General features: G+C 37.1%; 1 protein-coding gene across 1 annotated transcript; it reads left to right on the top strand.

Moving 5' to 3' along the window:
* Nucleotides 1–215: 215 nt before the first annotated feature.
* LOC124372153 (proline-rich extensin-like protein EPR1) lies at nucleotides 216–2,547 on the top strand (the record flags this gene model as incomplete). Its single annotated transcript, XM_046830520.1, has 2 exons — nucleotides 216–748; nucleotides 1,171–2,547. Coding segments are annotated over 2 exons (1,910 nt in total), but the record flags the coding sequence as incomplete, so codon positions are not given.
* Nucleotides 2,548–12,403: the final 9,856 nt, after the last annotated feature.

The following is a 12,403-nucleotide window of genomic DNA, read 5'->3' as shown; positions in this document are numbered from 1 at the left end:
CACACTAACAACTCATCCACAGCCCCCCACAACACTCGCCAAAACTCGCTTACCCTCCACCGTCGCACCGCCCTGACACCCGCCACCCATCCCCACCTCACCACCAGCCCGACCACCCCACCCGCGCACCCCTCATTTCCCACACCACCCTTTCCCCTCATCTCCACCACCACACCCTACCAAACTAACCACATCCATCCACCACCTTCCCACAGCCCAGCGTCGAACTCTCAACTCCCATAACACTCCAACCCCAACCCTACACCCCCCTCTCCCACCCCAAACACAACACGACTCACCACCCCCCACCCCACCACCTCCCCCCCCACCGCCCCCCCCAGCCTACCAAACATCACCCCCCTCACCTCACCCACACCACCCCCAACCCACACCCCCTCCCGCTCACCTCACACCAGCACCCGCACAACCTCCCCACACTCGCTCCCCGCCGCCACTCACCCCTGCCCGACCTCGCCCCCCACTCCACCACCCCCCAGACCACACCCCCCCCGTGCTCTACACCACCACACCGCCCCTACACCCCCCACAACACCCTCCCATCCGCTCCTCCCCGCTCCCCCACCACCTGACCCCGACCTACCACCCCCCCCGGTCAACCCACCCCAACTCACACCACACCCCTCCCCCCGCCCGAACACCACCACCCCTCACCCGACCCGATCAACACTCCCCACACACCCACGCTCACCCCCAACTCTCCCTTCCGCCAGCTCCCTCCTCCCCTCGCGCAACCCACTACCGGACTCCCACCCACCCCACCCCCTGCCTGCAATCCCCCCCCACCCTCCTCCCCTATCCACACACCTCCCCCCCCCCCCCCCCCCCCCCCCCCTCATCACCCCCAACATATCCAACCCCAACCAGACCCCCCCTCCTCCCCCACAACGCCTCCCCTCGCCCCTCCCCCACGCCCCACACCCCCCCCCACCTACCAACCCCCCACCACCCCCCCGCCATCCCACATCCCCCACCACCCCCCTCCCACCGCACTCTTAGCCATCCACCCACACCCCCCCCCACCACTCACCCTACCCCTGCACACCTTACCACACCACTCTCCCCACCCCAACCCCTCTCCCCTGTCTGACCCGCATACGCCCCCGCAGCACCACACCCCAACACCGCTAAACCCCCTCACCCACCCACCAGCCCCCGCTCACCCACACTCCCCCCCCCACGACTCCCCCTCACTCCCCCCCGCTCCCCACCTCCCTGGCACACCATCGCGCTGCACCTCCTACACCCACACACACCCCCCGCACTATCGGACTGGTCCTACTACCCCCCCCCCCACCACCCCTCCGCCCCCACCCGCCCCACCCCACCCCTCACCCTCCCGTAGCAAGCTCACCTCCCCCCATCACCCCCCTACCGTTCCACCTCGCACCACCCGTCCACCACACCCCAAACCTCACCACACTCTCAACCTGCCCCCTCTCTAACCCCCTACACGCCCTCACCACGCCACACCACCCCCCCCACACCATCACGCTCGTCCGGAAAAAGCCCCTCACCCACCACCCTACTCCCCAGCAGCGCTCAACCACCTCCCCGACTCTTCACTCCCCCCCCACCCCCCCCTCCCGCCCCCCCACCCTTCCAACCCTCAAGCACCCCACCCCCCCCACACCCCCCCCCACCCTTACGGACACACCCTCTCTCTCGTCCCCGAACGTACCCGTCCACGTCCCCCCCGACACCCTCTCCCACCCGTCTTCACGACACCCTCCTCCCGGACCAGTCCCCCACCCTCATCACACCCCCCTCTCACCACCCAATCACACCCAGTCCTCACTCCCACTCAACGCCCTGCGCGCCCCCAACCGCTCACACACCCCAACCGCCTCCACTCACACCTCACAGTCACTTCACATCCCACCCGTCCCCCCCAACGTCCTTTTAACCCCGCCAGTCTCCCGACACTATCTCTCCCCCCCCCACTCCAACCCTCCCCCACTCCCAACCCTCCCCCCCTCCTACACCACCCCCGACCCCCTTGCCCGTCCCACAACACGCATAGGTAGTGTCCACCCCCCAGGACAACCCCCCACACCACCCCTCACCCCCGCACTCCCCCCCCCCCATCTCCCACACCTACTCCCCTCCCCCCACCACTCCCCCAACTCCACCCACCCCCGCGCCCATCCCACACCCTACCCCACACTCCCACTCCGCCCGCCCCCTCAGTCCTCACCCCCTGTACCCAACGACACCTCCGCACACGAACCCCCACGCACGATACACTTATCCCCCCTGCCGCCCCGCCTCACCACCCGCTCACACCCTCTCACACCCCCCCACGCAACCCCCCACGGCCCTCCCCCCACTTTCCCACCACCCACTTACCACCACCCTCACTCACTGCCCCACCAGAGCCAAACACACCCAAACGGCAACCCGAACCAACAACCTCCGCCCGTACCACCCCACTGTCCCCCCCTGCAGCTCCCCCCGCTGCTCTGTCTATCTTGTAGACTATACCCTCTCGCTTCCCCGCACAGACCCCAAAATATCCCAACTACCTAGCAAATATTATGGTATGAACAATATGCCGCTTCCCTGGACATCCATCGCAATTAAGCCCATGATCTCACACGATATATTTTTCAGTTTTTGCAGATAATTCATGTCAAATCCCAAGTGGTAAGGATTACATTTTTCTACATTATTAGTGAACATTTATCAAAGTTTAAGGTCCTATCACAGTATAAAAATACAGGTATTTAACGGTCCTTTTAAAAGAAGTCATGCAGATACTAGACAAAAAAATTCTCAATTTTTCCCATTATTTGTTAAAAAACCATTTAAAGTTTAAGAAACTTTCCCCTGAACAGTACCAATATTAAATTTAGACAGTTACAACATAAAAAATTATAATAGTCTAATCATAACAATTTATGCAACTTGGGGGGTGCTTAACAAATTAGTAGTGTGAATATTCCCAGAACTGATTGTCAAGTTAAGCACAAATTAGTTTGTTTTATACCCTCATACTTATATCCAGAATAGATTTTAAATCGGTGCTGATAAGAGCTTCTCCTTACTTTAGTTTTTATACAAAAACTTGCAAAGATTTTCCTTTTCCCAGAATATAAATACGGTGGAACATCAAATAAAAAATTTTACAATGAACACCTATGATTGTATTAACTTTATATTATTAATATATTATAAAACAAACCACCAATACATGAAGTAAAAAAGCTCCACCGTAGTCTATATTTTACCTCAGCAAAAATATACTTATATTTTAAATTATTAAATTAAACCCCTTTTGATTTTCACTCCTATTTTATGGAATGTTGTTACACAAGTTATCGTTAAAAACAAATTCTGCTTTCGTTTTAACAACAAGCAAGATTTGTACTATTCCGGCTGTCCTAAAGTCGGTACATGACTATCTCAGTGAAGTTGTTATCAACTTATTCTATACTAGAGGTGTATAATTTTTTTTAACAATGATACAAACAGCTGAGATATATCATTGATCTTCAATGTATTCTGCAGCTAGAGATAGCCAACACTGTTTGTAACTAAGTAGTATATTCTGCAGCTAGAGAGCAATAACACATTGGGACTGCGGTGGTAACGCAACTTATTACTTGCTCGGTTGAAACTAAAGTCCATAAACTTTTCCACACTTACATTTTTATTTTGAGATAAAAACATAAAAGTTTATTAAACACATTGTCTAAGGTTTTGAAACGACTGCCACTTAGACCTTTACCAGTGTTTTTTAAAATTGGCAATTAACATTTACAAATATTTTTCTGCTAGTAAATACTATTTTTTTTCCTATTTATGTGCTGTATGTAGTCCTTGTCTACATAAATCTTAGAATGAACATTCATTGAACAAACACAAAGTAATTTTTTTAAAAATTTAGCTAATAATAAAAAAAACTGACATAATAAAATTATACTTTTTGAATTGCTGAAAACTGCATTTCAGCTTTGATAGTAGGTAAGCTCTGAAATAACCATTAATAAAAGCCTACCTATGACAGCCAATGCAGATTTTTAAAAACCGTTATAGCACTAAATGGTTTAAGAGTCAAAATTGTATCCCCTGTATGGTTATTTTAAAAAATGATATCCCCTCTAATACTGGTAAAATATGTGATAAAAAACAATGAACTGTTTTTGTTAAAATACATGAAAAGGGTTGTTGAAAGCTTTGGTAGTAAAACAATGTTTAGTATTATCTAAAGATAAATTTATTAGGAATGTAAAACCTAGAAAAGTGCTTTAAAATGTGATTATTTCATGTGGCTATATAATTAAAACAAAGTAAATAAATATGAATGTATTTAATATTACTGTAAGCAGATAAAGATATAAAAATTTTAATGTAAGTAGAAAAGCTTAATAATAAAATAACATTTTCTAATCAATTTACTCTATTAAGGGAGCAAACCACTTGAAATTGAAAATTGTATGGGATCTCGGGTTTTTTGATAGATTTGAGTACCTTAGAAATGTTTCGCTCTGTTAGAAATGTACATACAACACAAAATAGTTAATAATTACGATATATAAAAAAAAAAAATTCTAAGAGTACACAACTGCAATCCAGCATTTACTGCCTGGACAATTGGCAGTCGCCAAATCGGCTTTTACGTGCAATTAGTGATTATAGTATAATTCACAAGTTTTTGTTGAACTAATTATTACAGTGACATCAATACCAACTGATCAATACTCTCTGTGCTAATGAATACCACGCAATGTGCTACAAACTAAAAAAAACTAATGCCTACTCCGGATAAATAAGCATTGGTGGCCAAAGGGCCGCATATGTTTTGTGTAGTCTATGCCTAACCTGGCTGTATGGTATGCTATCGATACAATTCAAATCTAATGCTCTGCCCGGGAGGATAAATGCTACAAAAAAAGGAGTTCATTGCTACGAAATCTGCAATATGGGCAAAATTATATTTCATTATAGGTTTTCTCTCTGATGAAAAGAGCATTAAACATTGGTGTTATGCCCTGCAGAAGGGACATAACAATAGCTTCGTGTTTTAATTATCATAAAAACTTTACATAACAGAGGGGACTAAATACAAATCATTGCACACTGCATTACTCCACCTTCCCCCTGCAAAGTACATTCTAGAATTAAAACTTGTCTTCTAAGACAACCAACAATGCTCCAAATGTCACTTTGCAATTGTGCTCTATGGCAAGTATCACTAAAATATAGTGGAAATCACTAAAAGTTCATTATATGGAGCTAGATATATCTCGAAAAAAAGTATTTGTTAAGAACTTGGGGGAACCCTAGAGCTAAGGTGTTTTATGGACACAACATAAAGGTAGGATACACTAGAAGAAGAAAGTATTGCAGACGTTGCCTAATTTTTCAAACTCATGGTTCCATACTCTAGCTCTCCTTTTAAATTATTTTAGTTCATTTCGGTATTAAACCGTTATATGATTCCATAATTACTTTTATTAATAAAACAACACTTTTGCGAAGGATAAATTTTTTTTTTTTTTTTTTTTGTAGGCAATAATTCAATGGACAATATCCTTGAAAACTCGCCTGAATACATTTTTAATTGGTTTTTGTTTGTGATAAGAGTTTAATTATTGTGTACAGTATGACTCAGATTTGGACACTAAGATATCAGATTACTTGCCTATGGTTTGGTGTAACGTAATTTTAAAACATAAAAACAAGCTGAACGGTTGTTAGATTTTACTTTGTAATAACTACTCTTGCAAGCAAACATTTATAATATGAATATAAAAATACTTACAGAAATCCAATGGTGAATTAGTATTATGATTGGCTGTTGTTTTTTGCCACAAAAAAGCAAACATTGTAGTTCATCACGTGTTGGTAGTACACAAGTCTACCTTAATATTATTCTACATATAAAGTTTTTAAAAACTATACTGTTAATAATAGATTTATTTATTTACTCCTCAAATTATATTTATCTCAAATCCCAGATAAAATTGTATTAGTTTAGTTTGGTAAACATTCCATTCAACCCCCCCCATAAAAGAAACATGAAAAATAATTGAATTCTTCAAGTAACACCTAGGTGAAAGAAATACATTGACTTACCACTAATTTATACACATATTTGTAAATTAAAACTTACAGGAAATTACAAGCATTTTGGTCCATAATCTGTCATAATAAACGTGTCCCATTTTTATATTAGAAGAAGTACTTGTCATTACACAAAGAATTTAAACTGGTGTTACACAAATTTTTGAGATGGAATTATTTTTGCATTGGTGTCTATAGGTAACATTTGGTAAAATTAATATGTGCATTGTTGAAGAAAAATTATAAATTAGTAGAAAGTTTTCCCACAAAAATGTTTAGTGATATAACTTTTTGTCATTATTAACAACCCCCCAATAAAATACAATACATGTATTATAGAATCCTAGAGGATTATTTTCACCTTGTCAGTACTGTGGAAAAATATTTTCTTCACAACCTCTTTTGAATGGTTTTTTTTATTTGAATTGAAAAAATGTTAGTCTTTTTTTCATTTACCTATTATGGAAATAATAAATAACTTGGCTACTAATACAGTTATTAATTATTTACTACAATACTTGTCATTAATAAAACTTGAAAAAATTGGAGCACGATAAGACTACAGAACACAACCTTTCACCTCTCGCGCGAAGAGTGTGGTTTGAAGGGTTTCTGCTCCCACCCAATCTCTCCAATCCCAGAATAAACCGAGTGAACAATGGGTTTTGTAAACAGTAATTTTTCTCAGCTCCTCCACTTTTTTAGATTTGTGTTGTGATACATAAAATAATAGTTGTAATCCCAATAGTTATTATCAACAAGTGATACTTGAAAAGGTTTAGTAATGCTGATGCTCGGTTTAAAAACATTTATATTGTGTATCTGAACAGTTGGTTTTAAAGTGGTGTCAATTAAAAAAAATATGATCCGATGAAGAAATAATTAAATCAAATATTGATTTTACCTTTTGATATACTGTTTTCATTCCAATCCTTTCATCAAAACTAGTACGGCTGGCGATCGGATTTCTTTTCTTATGATGAGAATTCCCTCCAATACGTATTTTCAAAGACAAACCTAGGTTTTGTGCTTATGTGACACAAATTGGATATTGGGCTTCGGGACATATCAAGAAGAGTATCAAAAAGGAGGTTGGGCCTTGTTTGGAGCTTAGTCATCCAAGGATGCAGCATCAAAATAGGGTAGTGATCTTTGTATGGTCTAACATCTACCTGTAAGATTTAAGCGGTACAAGCATAATGGGGTACAGTATCTATTGGGTTTAGAAAATATAGACAAACTATATTGCCCTTGGTTACATAGCATGGGAGGGAGCTCATGAAGCAGATTTACAGCGCACTCTTTTAAAGGCTTACCAGGCCTTTTAGAAATTTTCCCAAGTATATCCCAATATTCCCAGAGTACAAAAGGCTTAAATATAGAGAGTGCATATGGAAAAACTTACAAAGAGGACGATAAGATTAATGAATATAAGTACCTATCCTGTTTACGTTTTCAGTGAACACTTACAACGATAATATGAAAAATAGATTTTTAGAATTGGTTTTATATCCTGTTTTATTCATACTTCTTTATTCTTTATAATATACCAAATTGTGTTAAACAGAGTGAACCCAATTCCCTCAGAGGCATAATATCTGTTTAGACAAGTTACCTGATTTACAATAGATACAGTTTAAGTAGAAATGAAAAAAAACTACGAATATCTGTAATAGTATTTTGATTCTGTTGCCTTATATAGTATTTGTTTTTTACGACTTAATGGTTTATTAAATGTTGCTATTCTAAATTATGTTGCCATAATTAACACTACGTTTGTAATAGGTTAATAAGAAAAACTTTTACTGGGTAGCAAAAAAGTTATGAGAACTTTCGGGCAATCCTCAAAAAAAATTGATTAAAAGAATTAACCCAATTTCCTTACAATTAATGAACACATTAGTAATAAATCAATCTTTTGATTACACATGATAGTTGTAATCAAAGAAAAAAAATCTAACATAAAATGTCAGATAATATATTAAAATTGCAGGCAACTAGAAAATATTTGTGTAGCTTTTATTTACCTACCTTGTTGTGAAAGTTAACTGTAAGTCAGTATTTAATATATTCGGTCCAAACTAGAATTTGTATTATTAATTTTTAAATTTTATTATAAGAATAATTACATACATAAGTTTCATATATTGAATTTGAAGAATATTACTTTTGTATGTTATTCTCAGAAGAAAATAAAAACCTAAAAAAGCTTAGATTTTTCTGTTTATTAATTAGATTTGAAACACTGTATTGGAGGAAAAGGCGGGACCACATAACCATAATAGTATTTTGAGATAATCAAGTTTATTAAATAAAATCTTCGCTCATCTTGTGGTTCAGCGAGGAAAGAGCATAGTAGAGAATTCTTTATTTACTGCTTTTATTGTTCCAACATCACAATATTTACTATTTAACTTTTCACTCGATCTGATGCAGATTAGCATTAAACATACAACTTACATACATTAAAAACATTTAAATTTATTAGTAGTTGAGTATTTTCTTAATGAAAGCCAGCCAGTCACACATTTAATTTTTGAAAAAGTAAAATTTCATACTAGTCCATTACTTACTTTTTAAAATACTTTACTAGGGTGAAATGAAAATACTATTGTTTATATAGTATTAATTATAATTTATAATCATAACAAAATTTTAGAAAAAATTTGTTGTAGAAATTAATTATTTATTTACACTTGCAAATGTAGTAAACCATACTCTTAATTGAAAAAGTAACTCTTAATTAAAAAAAGAACTCTTAAATTAAAAGAACTCTTAAATTAAAAGTAAGAAATTAAACACTGAAACTGCAAAATCCAAGGTCGACTTAATATTGAGAACTAAGCAAAATACACCCTTACATCCAAGTGCTATTTATTAACAGTAAATTGTTTAATGGACAGTAAGCAAGATAATTTGTGTACATTGACTAAAATACTTAAATTAATAGACTAGATCATTAAGGTGGTGGCTTTAAAGATAAAAATATAATAAGTAGAAGTGTAAATTGCTCTAAAATTAAAATCTCCTCCAAAATTAAGAGAATCACATGCATATGCCATAAACATCAATTTCACTATAAAAATAATTGTGCAATCATGTACTCATTCCATTTGTTGGATTTTATATTGTTTCTACAAAATAACTTCCAGACAAATAAAGTTATGATGATCAGTATAAGTACCTATGTTTAATAAATAAAGAATGGAAACAAACTTCTCAAACACTTTTACGAAATCTGTTTTAAAATAATATATGTGTGCCTTACAATATTTTCTATAGCGTTATTTTAATATTGCATTTAAAGTTTCACAAATTGAGCGTTTTGTGTGCACTATAAGAAAAGGTCTATGAATGAAGAGATTTAATAATTGTAATTTTTAAATTCACATGTGTTCTAACAATAAAATTTATCAAAACTTGTACCTTCTCTGTGAATGTAGCCCAGATGAACAGTGACAGGTATGTGTAGGTAATTTAGCATTAATTTATTGAAATTTCTTAGTACAGGGGGTACGTCAGCCTCTAGGAGTATTAAATTTTGGGGATTTTAAATGTGTTAAAAATGGCCAAATAGCTTAGTTATACTAATTTTGAAGAAGACTTCTTTCATCATAATTTTGTAGAGAAATTTGACCTGAAAAACTGACAACGAATGGAAGATGGTGACAACAGGATTTTTCCGGACGATTTTTGCAATTGTTTCAATTGATAGCAAAACCAAATCCAGTAAAACAATTGCTTTGTGAGATCTTGCAATACCTGATCTCTCTCCTTAGGTATATTTAACTAACTCCATACACGTAAATGTCTAGGTTAATAAATAAAAAGAAATCATACCATACAGTGCGTTGTGACATGCATAAGTCCAGGAAATTTGTTGAAAGAAGCTTAATACACTAAAAAAAACCCATGAATTTACAGTCTTGGTGGAGATGGATCTTTTCTTAACCTCTCTGGTTAGTATATATCTACAGTGACTTGAAGAAGGGCTAAGTAGATAGAGCATCAATTCTATTATTTCTTAATAGTTTAAGTTCGATTTCCTGGCTTGCATTAGTATATTTCTAACAGTTTGGTTTACGTGATACCTCACTGACATCTTCAGGTAACCTTTAAGCACAGATTAAAAAATTTAAAAGCTAGTTAGTCAATTTACTGATTATAGTTATAACTTTGGTTTACTGTATAAAAAATTAATAATGCTAATTTATAATTCATTTACATATTAATACAGTATTATGCCCTATTTAATACCGGCCTCTGATCAACAATCCATCGGCCTAACTGTTGCCATTCCTGGTGGAAGATAAGTCACACCTATGTTTTTAACTGTATTTCAGTGCAATAACAATAACAAAGTCACTAAAGTGGTGTGGTTTCTACTGTCTTAGTTCTGAGTTATATCTTGCTGTACAGTATATTATTACTTATAGTTTGGTGTGAAATTTTTTCTTGAGTGTACTTTGTACAATTAATTGACACAATTAGTGAAATGTACATGAATGAAACATAAAATGGTTATAAATAACTAGGCACATTATGTATTTTATATCCTAGAGATTAGACAATGGCAATTTTCGATTTAATTGACTATTCCTTTACACAAACAAGCTTTGATAACCAAAAAGGCGATCAGTTAAGAGGGCAAATACTGTACTGTCTAAGTGGCAAAAGTAAATATTCTTATTTTATTAGCTAGAATCTCATTCTACGATATTCCAGAGAGGAGTAATGACCTTGGAAAATTATTTCATGTTAGTCCACCATAACATAGCAGGTATAGACACTGATAGCTGCTCATTAACCGAGTAGATAACAAGGAGGAAATATAACAACTTAAGATTAGATTAAGGTGCAAGTTTTAGAAGGTTTAGGACCTCCAAAAACAACTTGATATTGATAACAAATGCTAACATGCAACCACAAAGAAGATCGTAGAATAGTACAAGTGAGATGGAATAATACTGATCAACATGAAGCATCAACTGGTAGATAAGAAACAACAGCAATTAATCTATAATAACAAACCATAATTAGCAATCCACAATACAATATAAATTACTGATGAGTAGGCTACATCTTCCACATTTCAGGTCACTTAAAACAAAAAAGAATACAAACATGTGTGTGTTTTTTATGCCTTTGAAACATAAATGCACATAAAAATATATACTCTCTTCTAAAATAAAGAATACAATCAATTTAATAATTAAAAATCATAACAAATAAATATGTAATATAACATGCATAAAATAAAAATTTGAATATCAATTATAGAGATTATTTACTTAAACAAAAATATAATTATCGTGTGTTTGAAAATACTGTAACTACATCATCTTTATTATCTAATTTTAACATATGTCATTTCTTATCATATTAAAAACCTTACATATAACAACAATAAATTAGTTTAGTTTCAATTCTCTTGTTATTCTAATAGAACAGTTGGCAACATACTTGAAATTCATTGCCTAAACTCTGAGGAAATAAAAATACAAAATAGAGCCACCATATTACCTTTAAAAATAGTTATACGAATTTACTAAGGTGTATGTTAGTAAACATATATTGGATTAAAAAAGAATGAATTTTTAAAGCAAACAAAATAATTGTAAACTAATCTTTTAGTCAGGGTGTCCAGAAATTATTGACAGATTATTTGATAGATCAACAGATACATACATGAAACAACATACAATGTTTAGGTAGTTTCCATCTGTCTGTCTGCATATGAAGTTTACAACTCACTTACATTGTTGATTTTTGCACCAAATTATGCACATCTTATTTAGGATATAATTATAGTAAACAAAATTCTCCGATTACAAATTAATTTTAAAAGTTTTCCAAAAACAAAAAGGTCTAGTTTTCTTTAGTTTCTTAATTTATCAGTGCTAGATGGAAATAAGAGAGTAGAATAGGGGAAAGACCTAAAAATATAAGAACCATGCAGGTGGATGGATAGTCACAAACAATACAATTTATTTTGTAATTATAAAAATTACAATTGATATGTGATAATATATACCTTCTCTATTTTATTGGTATAGAATGTGTAGCACATTATATAGTATGGGCAGGATTGTTTAAACCCATATTTATAATAGATTTCAAATGATTAAACACACAGCCCTTATGATAAAATCTAAGTAACAAGCAATTATAAGTAAAAATATAAAATAAAGGAATATAAAGATTTTTAAGTTATTGTCTCGTCATTACACACTACATAACTGATAACATCAATGACAACATATACAATTCTCGGATTACATGTTTGCTTCCCAAGGCAGTGGAATGTTGGCAAGAT

This window comes from Homalodisca vitripennis, unplaced genomic scaffold, assembly GCF_021130785.1.
Source record: "Homalodisca vitripennis isolate AUS2020 unplaced genomic scaffold, UT_GWSS_2.1 ScUCBcl_2633;HRSCAF=7594, whole genome shotgun sequence".
NCBI classification, from domain to species: domain Eukaryota; kingdom Metazoa; phylum Arthropoda; class Insecta; order Hemiptera; family Cicadellidae; genus Homalodisca; species Homalodisca vitripennis.
This window is presented reverse-complemented; position numbering and strand designations above follow the sequence as displayed.